Here is a 21493-nt window from a genome sequence, read left to right on the forward strand (position 1 = left end):
GCGTTTTTGATCTCTACTTTATTAATTTCTTCAAATATTTTAGTTTTTTTAATTATGCCTTTAGCTTTTCTAATATGACTTTTAGAAGTCTTCAAGTATTTTGTAGTCTGATTTTTTTTTTTCAACATTTATTTATTTTTGGGACAGAGAGAGACAGAGCATGAACAGGGGAGGGGCAGAGAGAGAGGGAGACACAGAATCGGAAACAGGCTCCAGGCTCTGAGCCATCAGCCCAGAGCCCGACGCGGGGCTCGAACTCACGGACCGCGAGATCGTGACCTGGCTGAAGTCGGACGCTTAACCGACTGCGCCACCCAGGTGCCCCTAAAAAGTGATTTTTAATGTTTGGTTGTTTCTGTTTATTTTCTAAAAGAGGAGGAGGGAGGGAAAATGGAAGATGAGACTTGGTTGTAAGAGGGAAAACTAAAGTAGGCAAAAGATCAGGGTAGGAAAAAAGAAGATAAACCAGGAGAAGGCACTTACCGGAAATAATAGCTCTGAGCTTTACTTTTTTTTTTTTTTTTCAGTTGTTTATTTGCACTCCAAAACTCAATCTCTACAGGTATTAAGTAGGTTTAAATGTAGTTTCAGCTTTGAAAAGTCAAAGTAAGAGTCAACTAGGATAGCCACAGAGTAGTTAATATAAGATTAAGTTTCAGCCACTGGTAGCAAGGTGGGGTTTTTTTGTCATTTGAGAGCTTTATTGAGATATAACTAATATACAAAAGACAGACATTGTTAATGTGTACAATTTGATGAGTTTGGACACATGCATACACCTGTGAAACCCATCACTATAACCATCTCTAAACCTATCTGTCACCTCCCAAAGTTTCCTCATGCCTCTTTGCATTTTTTTGTTGTTGTTTATTTGTTTTGTGGTAAGAACATTTAAGCATGAGGTATGCCCTCCTACCAAAAATTTAAATACACAATGGAATATTGTTAACAGTAGGCATTATGTCATATAGCAGACCTCTATAACTTTTTTAGCTCACTAAACCGAAACTTTGTACTCTTTAAAGAAGAACTCTCAATACTCCTTCCCCCTTAGGCCCTGGAAACCACCATTCTGCTTTGTGCTACTGTGAATTTGATTATTTTGGATACCTCAAATAAGTGGAATCGTGTAATACTTGTCTTTCTGTTACTGGCTTATTTCACTTAGGATTTCCTTTTTTCAGGCTGAATAATATTCCATTGTATGTATATATCACTTTTTCTTTAACCATTTGTCTGTTGTTGCACATTTGGATTGATTCCATCATCTTGGCTATTGTGTATAGTGCTGCCATGAACATGGTAGTGCAGACACCTCTTCCAGATCCTGATTTCAGCTCTTTTGGATTTATACCCAGAAGTGGAATTGCTTGATAATACAATAGTGAGAAGTTTTGATGACATAAGCATTTACATCTTTATGTAGGGATAGCTCAGTTTCCAGTAGCTTTTACTCAAACAGCAAACATTTGGGTGGAACTTAATGGGTGAGAGTTGGAGCTTTTTTTCTTCTTCTCTTTTTTGTGGTGTTGTTAGTCATAAGGGAAGAATATTCTTGGGTTACCAGCTAATTATTTCACTCTTTTGTCTCATTTTCCTTATCTGTCTTCTAGACAGATTTTGAAAACGAGATTGGACAGTGGAAGAAATGTTTTAAATTGTTTTCTGGCATCCGTCAGGTGGACTTGGGTAGGGCATATCTTTTGGCTGTTCTTATAAACACTTGTTAGAAGATGGCTGATGAGGCTAGTAGTTAGATACCTCCAGTCATGTCCTATGTTATATTCTGAAGCCTGACTCTAAACAGTCATATTAAATATGTACCTTTGGATATGAGGATAAATGAACACAAACCTGCCCTTTGGGAATAGTCCAGAGTACATACTATAAACAGTAATACCATCTTTACAGAAAAGGGACACCCCATTGCCCAAATTGGAAACCATAGAAAATGCTTCAGCTAATCAAACATGCCTCAATCAATTTTCTGGTCACCTAACCAATCAACTTGTTGGCTTTATTCTCTCCAAAATAGCCATCACTAATCAGAATTTCAGCTTCTCACGTATGAGCTAACATGACTCGGTGATGTCTGCTGGCTTTTCCCTCAGGCTTATGGCCCTATTCATCTGGATCTGTGAAATGATCTTGTTTGTATTACAGAGTTCTCATTTGGAAGACAGTGAATCAGCAGTGTTACTTTCCTGTGAATGTGAAGAATCAGATATCTTTAGTGGTTCCAATGTACGTAGGTATATGTTTTTATACAGCCTTTGGTAATTCCAAGTGAAAGCTTTTTGGGTAAACTTGGCTTTCAAATGCAACTGAGATACAGTACCTATCGTTTCATCTGTTTGGCCTCACTCAGCAAAATACATAGTCTGTGAAAGCAAATAAGGGACTTGGAATGAGCATATATATATATAAATATAAGCATTATATTTATAAATATAAATAAGAGTATATTTGTATGCATAATAATCTCCATTCTAGGTGTATTTATCAAAGTAGAAAAATGTTGTAACCTGAAACTTTGAGTGAGTTCTCCCTCAGTAAAGATGATTGTTTTAGTGGGCTTTTTACATTAAAAAAATTTTTTTTAATGTTTATTTTATTTTTGAGAGAGAGAGCACAAGCAGGGGTGAGGCAGAGAGAGGGGGACAGAAAATCCAAAGTGGGCTCTACGCTGACAGCATTGAGCCCAATGTGGAGCTTGAACTCACGAACCATAAGATCATGACATGAGCTGAAGTCAGACGCTCAGCCGAGTAAGCCACCCACGCGCCCCCTTACATTTTTTAATGGTCAGTAGTTTCCTTTTCCCTGTGGCAACTGCTTGGTATTGGTGCTCCACTGGACCTTTATGCCCCGTAGACGTAGACCTAACACGTCCTGGCTGTTAAGAATGTTAAGCCAAATAATGTTTTAATTACTGGATCATGCTATCTAACTAAATACATTTCATGAGATGTTATAAATTTATTTATCTCACTGGACCCCCAAAATAGTTGCTTAATTACCACAAATTGCCCAGGCTGAATCAGGCTGAAGTTAGTTAGAGAAGGACTTAAATTGACTTTTAAAAAATTTAAATATCTCTTGTAACAGGATAACTGCCTTTGCTAGCCATGGCTAATGCTAGGTTCTACAAACCTTGATGATAAAATCTGGATCCTGTCTATTTTAGGATGTTTATTGTATATAGTAGGCACTCTATAAATGTTAAAGTTTCACCAATTGAAACTCTCGAAGTAAGTAGGGCCTCTTAAGTATATCACCATAGTACAGCCTAGCCTGCTCTTAAACTGTCTTCTTTACTCACCTTCACTTCACAGAGAAGGTGATCGCTATTTCAGGACTTCATCCAACTATTATATTGACTGACCCAGTTGCACTTCCTTCAGCATTGATGATGAGTCTGAAATGGCATTAAGTCAGTTATTGTGACTCACTAATAGCTGGAGCTGTGCTCATTCCCTAGTGCTTGAAAACATTGATGAATTCACATGAACACTCACTTATTATCAACATTTTGCAGATGACAAACTGAGGGTAGAAAGGTTGTATTCTTTGCCCAGTGTTGTGTGATAAGCAGGGGCAGCGCTGATGTCAGATCTCAGCACCCATCAGTGCTGTCATCAGTGATCTCATTATCAGCAGGCAGCAGCATCATTGATGGAATATGTCCCAAGGCTGTTTATATAGTTTCCTCAAGATTTACTTTGCTCAGTCTGCAGTGGCATCTTCTGGACTAGACTGCCTTATTTTTTGGCTGACTTTGTCTTAAAGAGACCAATGCATGGCAATCTATATGAAGAAAATTTTTATGAAGTTGTGCACATGTGGGGAAAAGATGACTCTAGTTTTAATGGTTCTCTGAGAAACAATTAATTGGGTATGTATATTTGCAGATTATTCTGGATCACTTTATTTTATTGCCAGATTTCATTCATTTAAGTCAGGTTTGTTATCTTTTCCTCTTTATAAGGCAAAAGTGGTTACATGTATTTGGCTGGCTCTTAAAAAGTATTGAATTATCCTCCTATTTGGTTGCTTAGGAAGTATTTCCTATATGTTTTCCCCCAGTCCTCAGCTCCCATTCCCACCCTCATGTCAAAGGAGGTTGAAGATCTCCTTCCCAGTTTGATGCCTTAAACTTGAAAACAAAATTGTTTGGAGAACAAACTGATTGAAATCTCCACTTTGAATTTTCTTCAAAGGAAATTGCATGGGATCTTGATAACTATTTGAAATAGAAGTTAACTATTGTATAGAAGAGTAGCACATAAAGTCAATCACTGAAGAACTTTCTCTTCAATCTCGGGATAACAGAATTATGAACTTTCGTTATCTATATTCATGCATGCATGCATGCATGCATTCATTCATCTCCAAGCACTGATTGACTATGTTGTACTAATCACTGGGCCCAGGGCCACGGAAGTTAGGCATAAAATATAGAATCTACCCTAAGAGCAAACTTTCAGCTATAAGATGAATAAGTTCTGAAGATCTAATGTAAAACATGGTGACTATAGTTGATAACATTGCATTTGATAATTTGACATGGCTAAAAAAGCAGAACTTAAATGTTCTCACAGAGAAGATAAATATCTGAAGATGGGGGGGGGGGATCTTTTCACAATGTATATGTATATCAAAGCACCATGATGTATACCTTAGAATCTTACAGTTTTATTTGTCAATTTTACCTTAATAAAACTGAATTTAAAAAAATCTACCCTAGGAGAATGTATAACTATGCTTCAACAGCTTAGTTTTATGGATTTTTATGGAAAGCCATGAAAAGGAGAGGAGAAAATCATTCATATGCAGTACATGGGGAGAAGAAAAGAAATATGTGGATGAGTGGAAAGAAACTTGGCTGGAGGCAAAGAGGGGATGGCTGCCTTAGATCTCTTGGGGCTTTCTTAGAAGAGAAGGGAGGAGTGTAGAAAAGCTTCTCCCTCTTCTCTGGTCCTTTTCAGCCTCTGGGGAAGCAGATAAAGGGTAGAAGCAGCTTCTTGTTCCCTTTGCTGTGTACAGGGTTGTTGGAGGTCTCCATAATGGGAAGAGGGACTGCCTGCCCCCAGAGCAGGCTTGGCAGTGTGACTGGAAAAGGTAGCAGAGGAGAAGATACTGGCCTTAGCTGCAGGAGTTTCACTTTGGCTTCAGATAGGAAAGAATGTAGGCAGTGACTAAAGCAGGTTGGGGTACTGTTAGCCACAGTAGCCACTGAGATTCCTGAGAGTCCTCTCTATTCCTCATTCCCATACCTTGCTTTCCTGCCTTAAAGGAGAAAAAGCTCTGTGTAAGCTGGAATTCCAATTACCATGTTTGTTGGGGTTCAGCTAGAACCAAGCAGATTCATTACTATTGCAGGGTTATATCTTCCCCAGCCTGGAGGTCAGGAAAATGCTTGTTATGTTAGTTTTTTTCCTCAGGATACAATTTCTTTCTTTCTCTCCTTCCCCTGGTCTTCTGACCCTACTCCCACTCTACCAAACAGGAGGAGGGACACATATGGGTGGTCATACTATTTTCATGGTCTGTTTCATTCCTATGCTTGGATATTATATCTTTGTAGGGAATGCATTTCCCTTCCCTGCAATCAAAACAGCACTTTGTTTGATTAGCCCAGTGAAAGGAAGAAGTGTTAGCCTTCTGTTATTAAAGAGAGAAAAAAAGAAAATGTTACCCTTGAATCAAATGTGGAAAAGACAGACAAAAAGGGAAATCTAAAATGTAAGAATTATTTGGTGTAGCATACTTTACATTTTTAAACTGTAGATTTGCATTCTTTTCTAGGGCAGGCCAGGTGTCTCAGAATATAGCAGTATCCTTCTAGATGGCAACTTCTGTGGAGGTTTTCATGTGTAGTCATTTTGTGGGAGAAATGGCTTTGGAGAGAGAGAATGTTTAACCTATGTTTAAGATAAATTTAAGAATTGTTAAAAGTTATTGGCATTAAGGTAAGCAAGCCCTAATTCAAGGCCTGCTATTGAGTAGTCAGCCTATGGGTTGAGAACAGAAGGCACTTTAATCTTTAGGATTCTTCTGAAGCATCTTGTTTTTCTTGTATGTTTTAAGTTTTAGAATGTGGTATATGGGATGATCAAAACAATGAATTACTTGTCAGCTTAGAAAGTAAAACTATATTTAAGGGGGGAAAATTGGGGCACCTGGATGGCTCAGTCGGTTAAGCGCCTGACTCAGTTTTGGCTCAGGTCATGATCTCAAGGTTCGTGAGTTCAAGCCCCACATCAGGCTCTGCGCTGACAGTGTGGAGCCTGCTTGGGTTTCTCTCTCCCTCTCTCTCTGCCCCACCCCATTTGCGCTGTCTCTGTCTCTCTCAAAATAAATAAATAACGTTAAAAAAATTTTTTTGAAAAGGGGGGAGAACTGCTATTGTCATTAAATCTACTTTTGTAAGACTCTAGATATTGTGAGCAGACACACTAAACAGTAGATCGTAGATAAACTCAGAGATACAATGATAACCAAAGTAGTTGGCTGGAAGGTGGTGATGGTGTAGGCTGATAGTATGTGCACCTAGTCATTTCTGATGGTTTGTATTTACCTTTTTTCTTTTAGCTCTCGGTATTGTATTTTTTTCCATTTTTGCAGGCTGATTTACAGAGATACCATTTCACTAGACAACATACACAAATATAAAAAGGATAAAAATAAGAAAATTTGTTGCCAAAGAGATGTGAGTTTTATTACAGCTCAAGATTCAGACAACCTGGGTCAGAGTCGCAACTCTACTTCCTGGCTCATGATGTCACTTCTCTAAGCCTCCTTTCTCCCATCTGTAAAATGGGATTAATAATAGTACCTGTCTCAGAGTGTTGTTAGAATTAAATAAGATTTATGTAAGGTACTTAGAGGGTCTGGCACATTTTCTGTGCTAAGTAGAGAGCAAGGACAGATGTAGGATTCCCTGATGTCACCATGTCTTCCACAGAGTCAGGACAGTGCCACTGTTGTCTGTGGGCACAATTTAAGTTTGTAGTCCATCCAGTGCTGTGAGGGAAGAGGAAAAAGTGGACATCTTGACCATTTTTATTTTTCTTCACCACCCTTGATTTGGCTTGTGGCCCGAATAACTTGTGGCAATTTCTAAAATATATTATTTAAATTTGTAAAATGATTATTGAAGGGCCAGAAGCTTTCTTTTATTCTTCTTTATATTTGCCACAGTGCCTACCATAGTGATTTGCAAGTTGCATACATATATGGAATGCCTTGGGTAATGGAATCTCAAAATGATGTTTCAGGCACACCAGGCTTTCCCCTGTACTGGTTTTATATTGGTCTGACTTCTGGCCCTTCTTTTGACCAGAGACATATTTTGGCGACATCTGGCACAAGGATATAGAATGTAGCAGTGAAATAATTGTAGGCAGACACCAAGAGCTTGACCTGATTTATAAGATCAACCAAATAAAAGCTCCAACTAGCTGAGTTATCCTGCTTCCATAATCTGAGGCAGGGCCTGTTCGGGTGTACTTGTTCCTTATTTTAGTTTAGGAAAGCAAGAAAAGCAGAAGATGGCATGATTTGTAGGATTTTTCATTAATAAAATTATACAGGGTTTTTTTAGATTACAGCTTGGAAATGAGTTTCCCTTTGGAAGGTAAGTAATCTATTTAGCAATTACTATTTTCCAGACATGCTAAGTGATTTTCATACACATTAGTGTTGAATCCAAATTTTTGAGGTTAAGGACTTTTAGTATTTCCCATTTAAAGCTAAAGAAAAAGAGGCTTGTGTGAGGTATGTACCATGCTGGTAGTGACAGCCAGGTCTGCCTGACACTTATTTGAGCTTTTCATCTTATGCTGGATTACCTTTGCCTTTGAATGGAATATTGTTATTCTAGTGCTAGGGGGTTGGGGCAAATGGAATAGTGGTTCTCAGCTCTGTTTTTGCACCAGAGTAATCTATGGATCTTCTGAAAAATAGAGACTCAAATCTTACCTTAACGACTTTCTCATTCAGTGGGTCTTGGACATCTGTATTCTTTACAAGGTACGTAGGTGGTTACTTCACACAGCCAATGTTAAGAATCATGGTTCTTAGAAATTCCGTAGGGAGGAATTATAAGATTACAGATCTGGGGGCATCTGAAGACTGAATTTGGGATATTGTAAAGACACACCATTGATAGAAGTATAGGGGAAAAAGAGGTAGCTTAATAATAATAAAGTTTCATGTTTCAAGAGGTAGAATAGTATGTGTCATCAGAAATTGGATATATCACCAGGTTATTTTATAGCCAGATTAGTTCTCCATTCTTTCTGTGAATCTCTAGAGTGCTGCCACTATTGTACTTAAGCACAGTCCTTCTCAACCTTTGCCCTCCCAGATATCATTTTACCCAGTGGTTGGGGTGAAGTTCTAGTGAATTTGCAATTTCAGACTATTAGGCAAGAACTGCTAACTCTGAAGAGAGCAGTGGATGGCAGTGATTAAGACAAATGTGATGGGAGAATGTAAACTTAACAGATTCTTAATCTTAATGGATCCTGTCTTCTGAGTCCCTCCTAATACCTTCTGTTTATTTTTTGTAATCTCACAGTATACTTTGGCAATAGGGAAGGGTTAGTAATTTTTCCTTTCACTTTACAATTAGGAAGCTTGAGTTACAAAGGCCAGGACTTGCTGAGAACTATAACTAAAATAATGGCTAACATTTGTTGAACACTAACCATGTTCCTGGCTCTGTAGGAATGTTTTTACATGTATTATCTCATATTGCATCTCTGATGTGGACAATGTTTTAGGGATAATAAAACTGAGCTCATTTATTCTACAGTTATTTGAGTCTCCTCTGTGGCAGGTACCATGATAGGCAATGAATATCCAGTGGTGAACAAACCAAACCCTTTCCCTAATGGAACTTACAGGGGAAGACACATAATAAAAAACAAATAAATATTCAATTATAAAATTTGATAGTGCAATGAAAAATACAAATGGGAAAATAATAATAAAGAATAACAAAGCAGAATAGCCAGTTAGATAAAGGGTGGTCAAGAAGGGCCTCCCTAACATGGTGATATTTTAGTTCAGAATTGTTCAGGGATTTGCTTAGTGTCACACATTTAGGAAGTGATAAAGTTCAAGTCTGATTTCCAAGGCTATGCTCACTAAGCTATACTGCCTGTCAGACATGTGCTTGGAATCTGCCACACTCTCCTATCTGGTCTGACAAGCATTCCTATCATGACACCGTACCAAATTTCCAGAAGGGCATCATAAAGTTTATAAATAAGAAATTATAATAATGTTTCTTTCCAAAGAAATCTGCCTCCTAAAATACTACTTTAAAGAGAGCCCTAGGAGGCAGCAAGGAGAAGGGATAGCAAAAAATATTGCAAGCTGTATATGGATTTCAGCAAATGATAGACATAGCTCCAGAGAAGCTGGAAATCTCTGCTATAATTGCACCAGGTACATTTGCATGAGGAAGTGCTCTCTTGGCATGCATGGGCTGGGACTGGGTGTTCCACTTTGGATCAACATCTTATTTCCTGGCCTTACTTGAACTTGAACTTGAAGGTGCTGATCCAGGAGCCAAGCAGAAGACGTCTAATGGAAGAAGCTGACTGAGGAGTGTTACGTGGTGGCTAGAACCTCAGGATACTTGGAAAGAATGTTGAAGGAAGGGAAACTGCTCTTGGGAAGGGAAAGAACGAAGTGAACAGTGAAATACAGGCTTGCATTTAAATGCTGCGGTCTTCTTTTGACTTTACTGCAATGCTTAATTTGCCAAGTTACTTTCTTAGGATTTTCCAGCAGAGTCCTCTGAACTCCCCCTTTGCTCCAGAAGAATTTGTCCACTTAATCTTTTTCCTCCCAGGAAATAACAGTAGTTCTTAAGCTGTTTAGATTCTATAGAAGTGTAATACAAGTTTTTAAACCCTGGATTATGAACCTAACTGTAGATTTGAATAGTGCTTAGTATAAATTTATGTTTGGAAAAGGTCTGTGCATGATATTCATGTCTATATCTTAACTTGATGATTATACTGGTAAAGATTGTAAATCCTGGCAATCTGACAGTTCAGTCAAAAGTTATAATTACGTTGAAACTCTATGACCCTGAAATCTAATTCTTGAAAACTTCCTCTGAAGAAATTATTTAAATAGTGTAGTACTAAAATTTTAGTGACTATATTTAATAATAGGAGAAAGGGAATGGTTAAGTAAACTGTGGTTAATATTAGACACAAAACCCAGGGACCATAAAAGAAAACATTGATAAATTCAAATACATAAAACCAAAAATTCTACATTAGAAGATCCTATAAATAAAATCACAAGACAACACGTTGGAAAAAGATTTTCAACACATATGACAAAAGAGCTAATTTCTATAATATGTAATGTGTTATATAATTTTTTTAAGATAAGACACACAATAGAACATGTGCAAAAGAAATTAACAGAGTTTCACAGAAAGATATATAAATGGCTCTTCACCATATGAGAAAACATTCAGTAGTCCTCATAACCAATTATTTACCAATCAGATCAGCAAAGGTCATATAAGTATGATATTGCATTGTGTTGGCAGGGACTTAGGGGAAACAGCAATGCTGTATATTGTTGGTGGACTCTAAATTAGAATAAGAGGACATTTTGGAAATATTTATTAAAATTCTGTATGCCAATAGCATTTACTCTAGAAATTTCATTAGGAATTTATCCTCCAGAAATATTCCTATATATGTGAAATTTCATATATTGAAGGATATTCATTGCAATGTAAATGAATTTGACAAATTTGAATATAAATTTGCTATTTGTAATGACAAAAAATTTGAAATATCCTAGATGCCTATCAAGGTGTTTCCATATCAGCTAATATGGAATTGTCTTCTGTTGTTGAAATACCAAAATGCAAAGCAGTGTGTGTGTTTCATTTGTGTGAAAAACAATTAGAGGAAAAAGAATATATTTAGATTCTTAAATATGCATAGATTGTATCTGGTAATATATATAAAAATTTAAAACAGTGGTGTGCCTGTGGCTCAGTCTATTAAGGATCTGACTCAACTTCAGCTCAGGTCATGATCTCGCGTTCATGAGTTTGAGCCGTGCATTGAGAACATCGCCTTCAAGCCTGTCTGGGATTCTGTCTCCCTCTCTCTCTGCCCCTCCCCTGCTTGCTCTCTATCTCTCTCTCAAAATAAATAAAAATAACTTTAAAAATAATTTTAAAAACGGCAATTGTGTTTAGGGAGAAGAACCTGTTGGCTCAAGGAATGGACGTGAGATGGAGACCTATTTAATGTTCATCATGTTGCTGTTTTTTTTAATTGTGTACCATGTGCAAATGATACCTACTTTTAAAAAATACTAAAATAAGGGACACCTGGGTGGCTTAGTTGGTTAAGTGTCCAACTTTGGTTCAGGTCAAGATCTCGAGGCTCATGGGTTTGAGCCCTGCATCAGACTTTATGCTGACAGCTCAGAACCTGGAGCCTGCTTTGGATTCTGTGTCTCCCTCTCTCTGCCCCTCCCCCACTTGGTGCTCTGTCTCTCTCAAAAATAAGCATTTTAAAAAATGCTAAAATAATTGAAAAAGAGGAGTAGAACAGAATTTCATAGCTGCCATTCATTCATTCATTCATTCATTCATCCCACAAATATTATTTTATTTATTTTCTTAAAAAAATTTTTTTTAATGTTTATTTTTGAAAGAAAGACAGCGTGAGCAGAGGAGGGGCAGAAGAAGGAGACAGAATCTGAAGCAGGCTCCAGGCTCTGAGCTGTCAGCACAGAACCCAATGCGGGACTTGAATTCACAAACCATGAGATCATGACCTGAGCTGAAGTCAGATGCTCAACCGAGCCACCCAGGCACCCCTTACAAATATTATTTTAAAAGAAATAAGAAGACATCTCTTTTCCTTAAATACCCACAGCCTAGAAAAAGAGATACCTAAATAAGATTATTAAAATATAGTATGGTAAGTACAACAATGGAGTAGATGTGCGTACTAAGTACAATGTGGCACAAGAAGAGAATAATTCATTACTTACTTGATATGTCAAGTTTACAAATGAACAAAATTTGGGGGCGCCTGGGTGGCTGAGTCAGTTAAGTGTCTGACTTTGGCTCAGGTCATGATCTTGTAGTTTGTGAGTTCAAGCCCTTGCTTTGGGCTCTGTGCTAACAGCTCAGATCCTAGGGTCAGCTCTAGAGTCTCCCTCTCTCTCTCTCTGCCCCTCCCCACTCACACTCTGTCTCTCTCTCAAAAATACATAAATGTTAAAAAAAATTTTTTTTTTAATGAACAAAATTTGGGATGCCTGGCTGGCTCAGTCAGTAGAGCATACAACTCTTGATCTCAGGGTTGTAAGTTTGAGCCCCACACTGGGTGTAGGGATAACTTAAAAAAAAAAAAAAAAAATCTTGGGGCTTTGGGTGGCTCAGTCAGTTAAGTATCTGATTCTTGACTTCAGCTCAGGTAGTGATCTTAGTGAGATTGAACCCCGTGTCAGGATCCTGCTTGGGATTCTCTCTCTCCCTTTCTCTCTGCATCTCCCCCACTTGCATGCTTGCTCTCTCTCTCTCTCTCTCTCTCTCTCCCTCTCAATAAACATTTTTTAAATAAAATTTAAAGAAATAAAAATGAACAAAATTTACATGTATACTCTGATTATAACTACATTAAAACTATACAAATAAATAACAAAAAGAGGAAACACAGAAGAAGCCTTAAATATAAGAAGTTTCATTCAAATGGTGAGGATGTGAAGGGCTTTTGGAATATCAGAGTTGTCTTATTCATATTTTAAAGACAGTGCTTTTTTTTTTTTTTTAATTTAGATTTTTAAAAATCAAGTTATCCAGGGGCGCCTGGGTGGCTCAGTTGGTTAAGCATCTGACTTCGGCTCAGGTCATGATCTCACAGTTCATGATTGGGCCCCACATCAAACAGTGCAGAGCCTGCTTCTGATCCTCTGTCTCCCCCTATTTCTGCCTCTCTCCCACATGTTCTGTCTCAAAAATAAATAAATAAACATTTTTTAAAAATCAAGTAATCAGGACTCAGCTAAGCCAGAGTCCCTAGAGTCCCCTACTCATAGTCTTAAAGATGAGAGGGTAAGAAGTACTGTGTTTGCCCTAAGTTAATATATGGAATAAACAGTCTCTTTATCACACATAACTCTTTACTTTTACTTACACAATTTAAGGCTGAATCTCTCCAGGTTACTGTGAAGAGCCTTGGAACTAATTAGTGTACAAGTTATATCTGTAGAAGTGCTCAGTGATCTTCATGGGAGGTGGGGTGTCTTTTCAATTTTTGGTGCATAACAGTTTTTTCCCTTCTCAAAGAGCTTCTTTAACACTAGCAGACCTTTACCAGGGCCATTTTTAGATGTCTTAAAAGTGAGCTACAGAACAGCCAGGACTATATTGAACAATTCTGACACTTAGAATTTATGGCCTTCCTGTTATGAGCTACATATAACATGTATATGTACATGTACATGTATATAACATGTAGCTCATCACAACATGTGATGTTGTGTCATAATAATTTAAATTCTACCATATGAGTTAGTTCCGGGTCTTATGATCAGCTCTATCTCTCATTAAGTTATATATATATATTTTTAAATTTTTTTTATAATGTTTATTCATTTTTGAAAGACAGAGAGAAACAGTGCACAAGCAGGGGGGAGGCAGAGAGAGAAGGAGACACAGGATCCGAAACAAACTCCAGGCTCTGAGCTGTCAGCACAGAGCCTAACGTGGGGCTTGAACCCACAAACTACGAGATCATGACCTGAGCTGAAGTCGGACGCTTAACTGACTCAGCCACCCAGGTGCCCCTAAGTTATATTTTAAAGCCCTACCATTTCATTTCCTTCTCCATTCATGGTTGCCACTGGTCTGGTTCTATGGCTGTATCTTGAACTATTTAAACCGGCTCAACAGGGAGCAGCACTAGGCGCAATACCAAAAGTGGAGCAGAACTGGCCTTGGTACTTCCTTCATTGACTATAGTCACACTTCTTTGCCTGACCCCTGTGCCTTAAGGGCATGACCTTAGTTTCTATTTCTTGTGTATATGGTTACCTTTCACTCATTATTCTTTCAGCCAGTAAATATGCAGAGTACCTCCTATGTGCTGGACACTGTTCTGGTTGCTGGGATGTAATGATGCTTATGGCAAACATGGTTCCTCCCTTTGAAACTTATATTCTAGTAGAAAAAGTGGCATTAAGCAACTAATTCTACATTGAATATTTAAATTATAATCATAATGGATTCTGAAAAGGGGAAAGTACACCATACTATGAGACCATAGCAAGCTGAACCTGACTTCCTTAAGGGTTAGTGGTCAAAAAGAGAGCTTCCTTGGAGAACTAGTGTTTTGAGTGGTACACTGAAAGATGAGTCAAAGTCAACTAGAAAAGTGGGTGGAGAGAGTGGGGAAAGAAATACAGGTCAGGAAATCTGGCATATTCAAGGAACCAAAAGGAGGCCAGTGAGGTTGGAAAATAGAAAATAAGGGAGGAAATAATGCAAGATGATGCTAGTGAGGTCCGCAAAGGCCAGATGGTGAAGACTCTTGTAAACTAAATTCAGGATCTTGGTCTTTATTCCTTAAACAATAAGAAGCCATTGAAGAGCTGGGGAGTGAACCAGTTAACATTTTAAAAAGATCTGCCTGGTTTTACTCTGGAGAATGTGCAGAAAAACAAAGCCCCAACTGTCTATGGCTTTTTGCTTTTTTGCAATTTGATTTGATTAACTAATTTGTTGGAGGATGGCATGCTTAATAAGAGGGAAATTGACCAAAAAGTCAGTATGGTGTGGTGGTGAAAAGTGTATGACCCTGGATAAGTTACTTTCCATTTATAAGTCTTAATTTGCTCATCCAAAGAATGGAAATAATAAATAACATACTTGCCTTATGGGATTATTGTGAAGATTAAATGAAATAATGCCTGCAAACGCTTAGATTAAGGCCTGGTTTATTATAAGCCTATAATAAATGTTAGCCACTGTTATAATCTAACAGTCTCACAAAGGGTTCATCTGTTCCTCTGAGAACCACCCATTCTTGGTGGTCGATGGAGTAGCTTTCCATCTGGAGGTCATGTGTGGATTTGCCTAGCTACCACCACTGGACTGTAGGAATCTAGTGTCGTCAACTGGTAAGGAAACATCATACTTTTGGTTTACTTTTACAAATGTCATTTGAAGATGGAAATAGAAGCTGAGGAATGGTTGTTCCCTTGAACCCTAGCTATGGTTTTGCTTTAAAGCTGGCTTTTTACAGGGGTGACTAGGTGGTTCAGTCGGTTAAGTGACCGACTTTGGCTCAGGTCATGATCTCTTGGCTCATGAGTTTGAGCCCTGTCAGGCCCTCTGCTGTCAGCTCAGAGCCTGGAGCCTGGTTCAGATCCTCTGTCCTCCTTTCTCTCTCTGCTCCTCCCCTGCTCACGCTCGTTCTCTCTCCCTCTCTCTCAAAAATAAACATTAAAAAAAATTTTAAAGCTGATTTTTTAAACACCAATGTGAAGGTCTGACACAGGAAGCCCAACAGAATGTAGTTAGTTGCTTGGAAACATCTTTATTTCTTTGTTTCCCACAATACTAGGTAACTAATGTGTGTAATTATACTGCTGAGCAAAGCTTCAGGTTGATAGAGGTTAATTGTTGACAGTATTTGAAATGTTAATAATGTCTCCCCCAAAGGCTGCCTTTCCAAAATAGATTGTTCCAGCTCCACAAAAGATTAAATGCCATTGATTTCTTCATTCAGTGAGATATAATTCTAGGCCTGAAAACTGGGATCTTTCAATTTAATATTTTCTGAGAAATTAATACACAGAAAATGTGTTTTCTCTTTCACTTTAAAGTTTGCCATATCACATGCCTACAGAAATTCTCACCGCCTGACTTTTGCTATCTTTAGCCTGTTCTCTAAAATTATACATTTATCCTTTGATCCATTTTGTGGAACTGGAGAGAGTGGCTGAAGTATGTCATCTTTCATGAGGGTCCTGGGGGTTTTGGGTAGGTGGGAATCTATTCTGAAAGTTTGCAGTGGATTCAGACCCTGCCCAGAAATCCTTTGTTTTGTTTTTAAAAATTGTCTTCTAGCTTGAGAACATAAGAGGGCAAGATTTTGAAGGGAGTTTTGCTGCCAAGTGCTACAAAAGAAAAAATTTAACATTTCTCATGTAGTCAATGAGAGTTCACTGCAATCACGTTTACTTACTGAATTTGTCAGAGACTTCCTGTGGTGAAATGGTTCACAGATGGTGAATAATTCCATTTTAAAAATGAAAGTGAGCTTTGTGTCTTGTTCCTTCTCTTGTCCAACATGATGGCTCCACCTGTATAGCTGTTTTTTCTGTCGCTCCGTGCTCTAAGGGAATACCCAAAAGAATCAGCTAAATTGTTCTGGCAGTGGAAAGGGTGTTGAGTGAGAAAGAATTGGCGAAAAACAGGGCTTTACCAGCTGTTGCAAGAAGATAAACGGAGGTTTTACCATATGTAACTACCTTCTTTAAAATTATTAAGTAACGTGTTATATAGCATTACTACTAAAACCTAAAGTAGTGTGGACTTATGTTGATCTAGAAAAATGTTCATATACAGATGTTATAACCATGTTGATTTTTTTAATGTTCCTTTTCATTCTGTTTTCTTTTTCTTTTTCATTGTTTTGTGTTTGTCCTGCTCAGCTTCAAGAAGCAACACTGAGGAAAGTACCAAGTCACAGTTTGTGTTACCTGGAACTTCCTGGGAGCTGGTCATTTTATTTCTGTAGAAATTTGTTTACTCAAATTTTAGAAGAATAACAATGTGAGAAAACCAAGTTTATCTTATTGCTGTTGACTGTTTCTTAAAATAAGAAAAGGAACTTAATCCTTACGTTTTGTTATCAACCACTTAGTGTGTGCCACACACTGTTCTACTTCCTCTAGAGACATCTGTGAACCAAACCAAAAGCTCTGCCCTATAAAGCTTATAGTCTGATGCCTGTTACCATTTCACGTTCTGCCTCTGCCAAGAGAAGTGCTGAGTTCAAATCCTAGTATGACTGCATGTTGTCTGTGACCTTGGGAGGCTACTTCCCATCTTTGATCCTCTTATTTGTAAGCGTAATAATCGTGTTGTCATGTTATTTATTCGGTTATCTCAAAAAACGTCCATTGTGTTGGTGTTGGTTGTGTAAGAGGAAATTTCCTTGTTAATGGCTTGGATTTATACTCAGAGGAGCCTTATACAAAATAACTTAAAGAAATTTTGTCCTCGGATTTACCTGTGTATGTTCCCTCCTATGTTTTTACAACGGATCTGGCTTAACATCAGCAACAATTTGTAATATGAAAGCCAAGACCACGAATTTATGTTTATAGAATTAATCTCACATATGTCATCACAGTTGCAGGAAATGATGAAGGAAATGAAATAACAGAGTGCTCTAGTTAGATAGCTGCTGCTTTTTTGGTATGGTCTGCTTTCCTTTTAGTAGCTTGTCTGTTCTATTCTGTGTGATTCTGGGGGGGCTGACAATCCCTTGGCCCTACTTTGCTACCATTAGGATAGCCATATGTCTGTAGACCCATGTCAAGCTGGTCAAAGTACCCATTTTCCCTAGATTCCATGGTTGGTTCAGAGTAGCATATGACCCAAGCTGGGCCCATCAGAGTATGTTAAGAGACAGATACAGATGCTGGTGGTAAAAAAGGTTTAGTTCTTTTTTTCTGGACTTTCTGATTAAGAGAGTGATACATGCTTGGTGTGGTTTATGGTCATCTTACTACCACATGGAGTCTGCCTAAGAATAAGAAGAAAGAGTCCAAAGGGAGAGAGGGGAAGATGGATATCTAATAACGTCATTGCATTTCTGAATCCCCCTTACATTTACCAGTTATGCGAACCACTACCTAACTACTACTTTTTTGTTTTTTGTTTTTAAGTCAGATTGCCTGTAACCAAAAGCATCTTGTATAATACAGTATCCTTATCGGTTACTGGGGTAGTCATTTGTGTTTGCTAGTATTTCCGGTTCTCCTTATTCCAGATAACAGTGGAATTATACAGCCACGGTGACGTGAAATACTTTGGCAAATGAAATTTGTGACTTTTGTCACTTCTAGGTGGAAGTCTTTAAGTCTTAAGAGCTGATGAATGATTTGTTATATTCCATTCTCCCTGCCATAGTGACCAGTCATGTCCTTGGTGAGTGAGGGTAACATGGAGTAGAATCTCCACTAATCTAAGATTGACATAAAGCATAAATGAGAAACTGTTATTATTTTAAGCCACTAAGACTTTGATGCTATATGTTTTTCTAGCTGATCTGATTTGATATTCATATGGAATACATTTTTCTATATTAAAATTCTCTAAACATTTCAGGTGAAGAAATATTTTGGTATATAACATCTCAAAATACCAGTGTCCTCAGAATGAGATTCTTAAAATATTTAGTATAAATAGTTATCTTAGTTCCATATTAATGTACAGGCTAGAAGTAAACAGCAGTGTTTCCTTGTCTACTATACAGGAATTAAACCTGCTTTTAGGACTGTGACCCCTGACCAAATTACAGTTGCCTTGTTTCATATTATGTGGCAGGACAAAGTCTATAATGACTGGTGTTTAAAACTCAGACACTATGTAAGCATTCTGGCCTTGCCCATGACAGCTTCTCTTATGTGGCCTGGACAGTGGGGTATCTCCTTAACTAGGCCTTGCTCTCTGAAAATAGAGAAACCAGACAGGTAGGAGGGAATGGTTTAAGGACAGATTGAACAAAAGCCTGATTTGCAGTCATGTAGTATCAGTCGGGAAGCCTTGGAATTAACAGAACCCTTGGCAGATAACCATCAAGGAAGCTGCTGTCGTTGCAGAGTGAGTGTGTGTGTAATATAGGCAGCAATGAGCTCTGTGGGCATGAACATCCTCTTTGAGCCACGCCTCTTTGAGGCAGTGTCATTTGTTCATGCCACACAAAACATGCCCCCAGTGCTAGACTTTAAAGGCAGATGTATAAAATTTTTCACCAAAATTTTGGGGAATATTTTATTGTAAGAAAAAATCATACACACACAGACACTGACACACACCTATTCTTTTTATTTATTTATTGTAATCTTCAGTATGTGTGTTGGATTGTCCAGTTTGTGTGAAGGGCAGCATATTCTCATGGGCAGAGCACATTGGGTAATTCTACCTGTAAAATGGAAAGAAACAAATTTTCCCATTCTTCTTGATTGTGCACATGGGAAAATGTGGTGCATAATGTATTTGTCAGGATTCTTGGTTTAGAGTAATAGAAAACTGGTTTAAGTAGGCAAATAAAGGCTATTTATTGTTGAAAATAAAATTATTTGTTGTTTCATTAGCAGCCAGTCTGAGGGTGCCATCCCTTTGCTAATGGTTGGCTTAACCATGTGATCCAGGTCAAAGCAGTGAGATGAGGGGGAAGCTGGAGGAGGTAGGGTTGCAGGGAGGCTTCTGGGACAATTTTCCTTGTACTGAAGAGACACAGGAAAAGAGCTGTTTTCTTCAGCTGACTGTTGCTGGATATATATGTGATGGACCTTGAATGTGGCAGTTATCTTGGGACCATATTAGCCTGAGAGAAATGCTGCTACAATCAGGATGGCAGAGCCAAAAGATGGGAAAAACTGCATTGTTGATAAAGTTCAGCTACAGAATTAAGATGAAACTTTTCTTTATTGTTTAGGCCATTTTGGGGTGGCTTTTTAATTACTTGAGACTGAAAAACATCCTGAGTAATAAGTAGAAATATTGTGGGCTCCTCAGAAAAGAAGTTCTTGGAGCTACATAGTTCCATTGGACCTAGTATATGCCTTGCACATAGTTGAAACACAGTAAATACTTTTTAGAGGAATGTGGTTGTATTTATTTGTGTTTATGAAAAAAGCACTAAAAGAATAAAAGACTTTTCTTCTAACAATTTAGTACAAAAGCCATTAGATGGGACTAAGCATGCTAGGTGTCTTCAGGCACCAAGGCCCTGTGTGAGTGGGATATTGCAACCCTGAAGTGGATTGCTGGAACCTGAATAGGGTGAGGAGGGAGTCTCTGTGGGAAGCAAGGATTGTATGTCCTAATACAGGGGGTGTTAGAGCCTGACGAACATGAAGAAGGCTTCTATACAGAGGGACATTGGCCCAATGCAAGGTGTGAGATCCTGAGTGGGATGAGAAAGATATCTGCTTACACTGTTTTGGAAACTTTACTGTAATTTTGTAATCATCTGTGCCTCAAATGCACCTCGTTTCATTTTTTAATTTTCATTTTTTTAATGAAAACATCACAAAATTAACTTTTCTAATGCCCCTTTTCAAAATATGAGACTATTGTTTATTTTAATATATCACATGAAATTCCTTGAAGCCCTTCTATTTAAGTGTCTTCACCTTCCCAGCAAATCAGCTTATTTTTCTATAATGCATAAATTTCATTAATTATAATCTGCATCTCATCTACATAGAAAATATTTTTCATTTTAGTTTTCAGTGGAGTAAAACTAACTTTTTCACAATTGTACTTTGGCACTTCTAAAAAGTTTCAAAGGAGGGCGCCTGGGTGGCGCAGTCGGTTAAGCGTCCGACTTCAGCCAGGTCACGATCTCGCAGTCTGGGAGTTCGAGCCCCGCGTCAGGCTCTGGGCTGATGGCTCAGAGCCTGGAGCCTGTTTCCGATTCTGTGTCTCCCTCTCTCTCTGCCCCTCCCCCGTTCATGCTCTGTCTCTCTCTGTCCCAAAAATAAATAAACGTTGAAAAAAAATTTAAAAAAAAATAAAAAGTTTCAAAGGAAACCTGATAGAAATTGTCTTTTGAGGAAAAAAAAAATTAACCTTACTGATGTTCCAAGCTCTTTGATTTTTATAAGCAAAAATTTCAGCTCACCCTTGTTACCAACACAACAGCACAATATGGTTGCGATTCTTTTACAAATGTGATCAGGTAGTCAAGATTAGCCTCATTTTATTAGTAGTAAATATGGCCAACGTAGGTCCCACTGTGATCTTCAGGAAGAACTACAACTAGGTTAATTTTCCTAAAACCAAGAGCTATTAACTGTCTATTAAAGGTGCTTTATGGAAATGAGGATTGGGGAAAACTAGGGCCAGAATAAAGGGAAGGAAAAACAAGTACCTGGCTCATAAGAAGTATTTCTTCAGTTTTTGTACATCATTTTAGCAAAATCTTTTCATAGCTAGAAATATATACCACTTAAAATTTGCTTAGTTTCATGAGATTGAGGAAGTGCAATACTTATTAACTAATTGTCAGTCTCAGATAACTGAGCTGGTAGGTTACCCATCACTGGAAATGCTAAAGGGGTAAGTCAGCGTATATGGAGGTAGCAGCGTCAATGAATTCAGAGGACAAGATGCATTGAATGAGATTGCGTTGGTGACTCTGGTTCTAACTGTGATCATATAAAGTGCAGCCTTTGCCCT

The 21493-nt window shown here is 38.0% G+C and overlaps 1 protein-coding gene across 6 annotated transcripts in view; it reads left to right on the plus strand.

Annotated features, from left to right (window-relative positions):
* SSH2 (slingshot protein phosphatase 2) overlaps positions 1-21493 on the plus strand; it is a 254587-nt gene that overhangs the window by 56970 nt on the left and 176124 nt on the right. For 2 of the 6 annotated variants that reach the window (XM_045487800.1, XM_045487801.1), the window contains exon 2: positions 2164-2244. The exons of the other annotated variants lie outside the window; for them this stretch is intronic. In XM_045487800.1, the coding sequence (XP_045343756.1) occupies positions 2164-2244 (81 nt within the window). The remainder of the gene's footprint in view (positions 1-2163; positions 2245-21493) is intronic. 6 annotated transcript variants of the gene reach the window in all.

This window comes from Leopardus geoffroyi, chromosome E1, assembly GCF_018350155.1.
Source record: "Leopardus geoffroyi isolate Oge1 chromosome E1, O.geoffroyi_Oge1_pat1.0, whole genome shotgun sequence".
Classification (NCBI taxonomy): Eukaryota; Metazoa; Chordata; class Mammalia; order Carnivora; family Felidae; genus Leopardus; species Leopardus geoffroyi.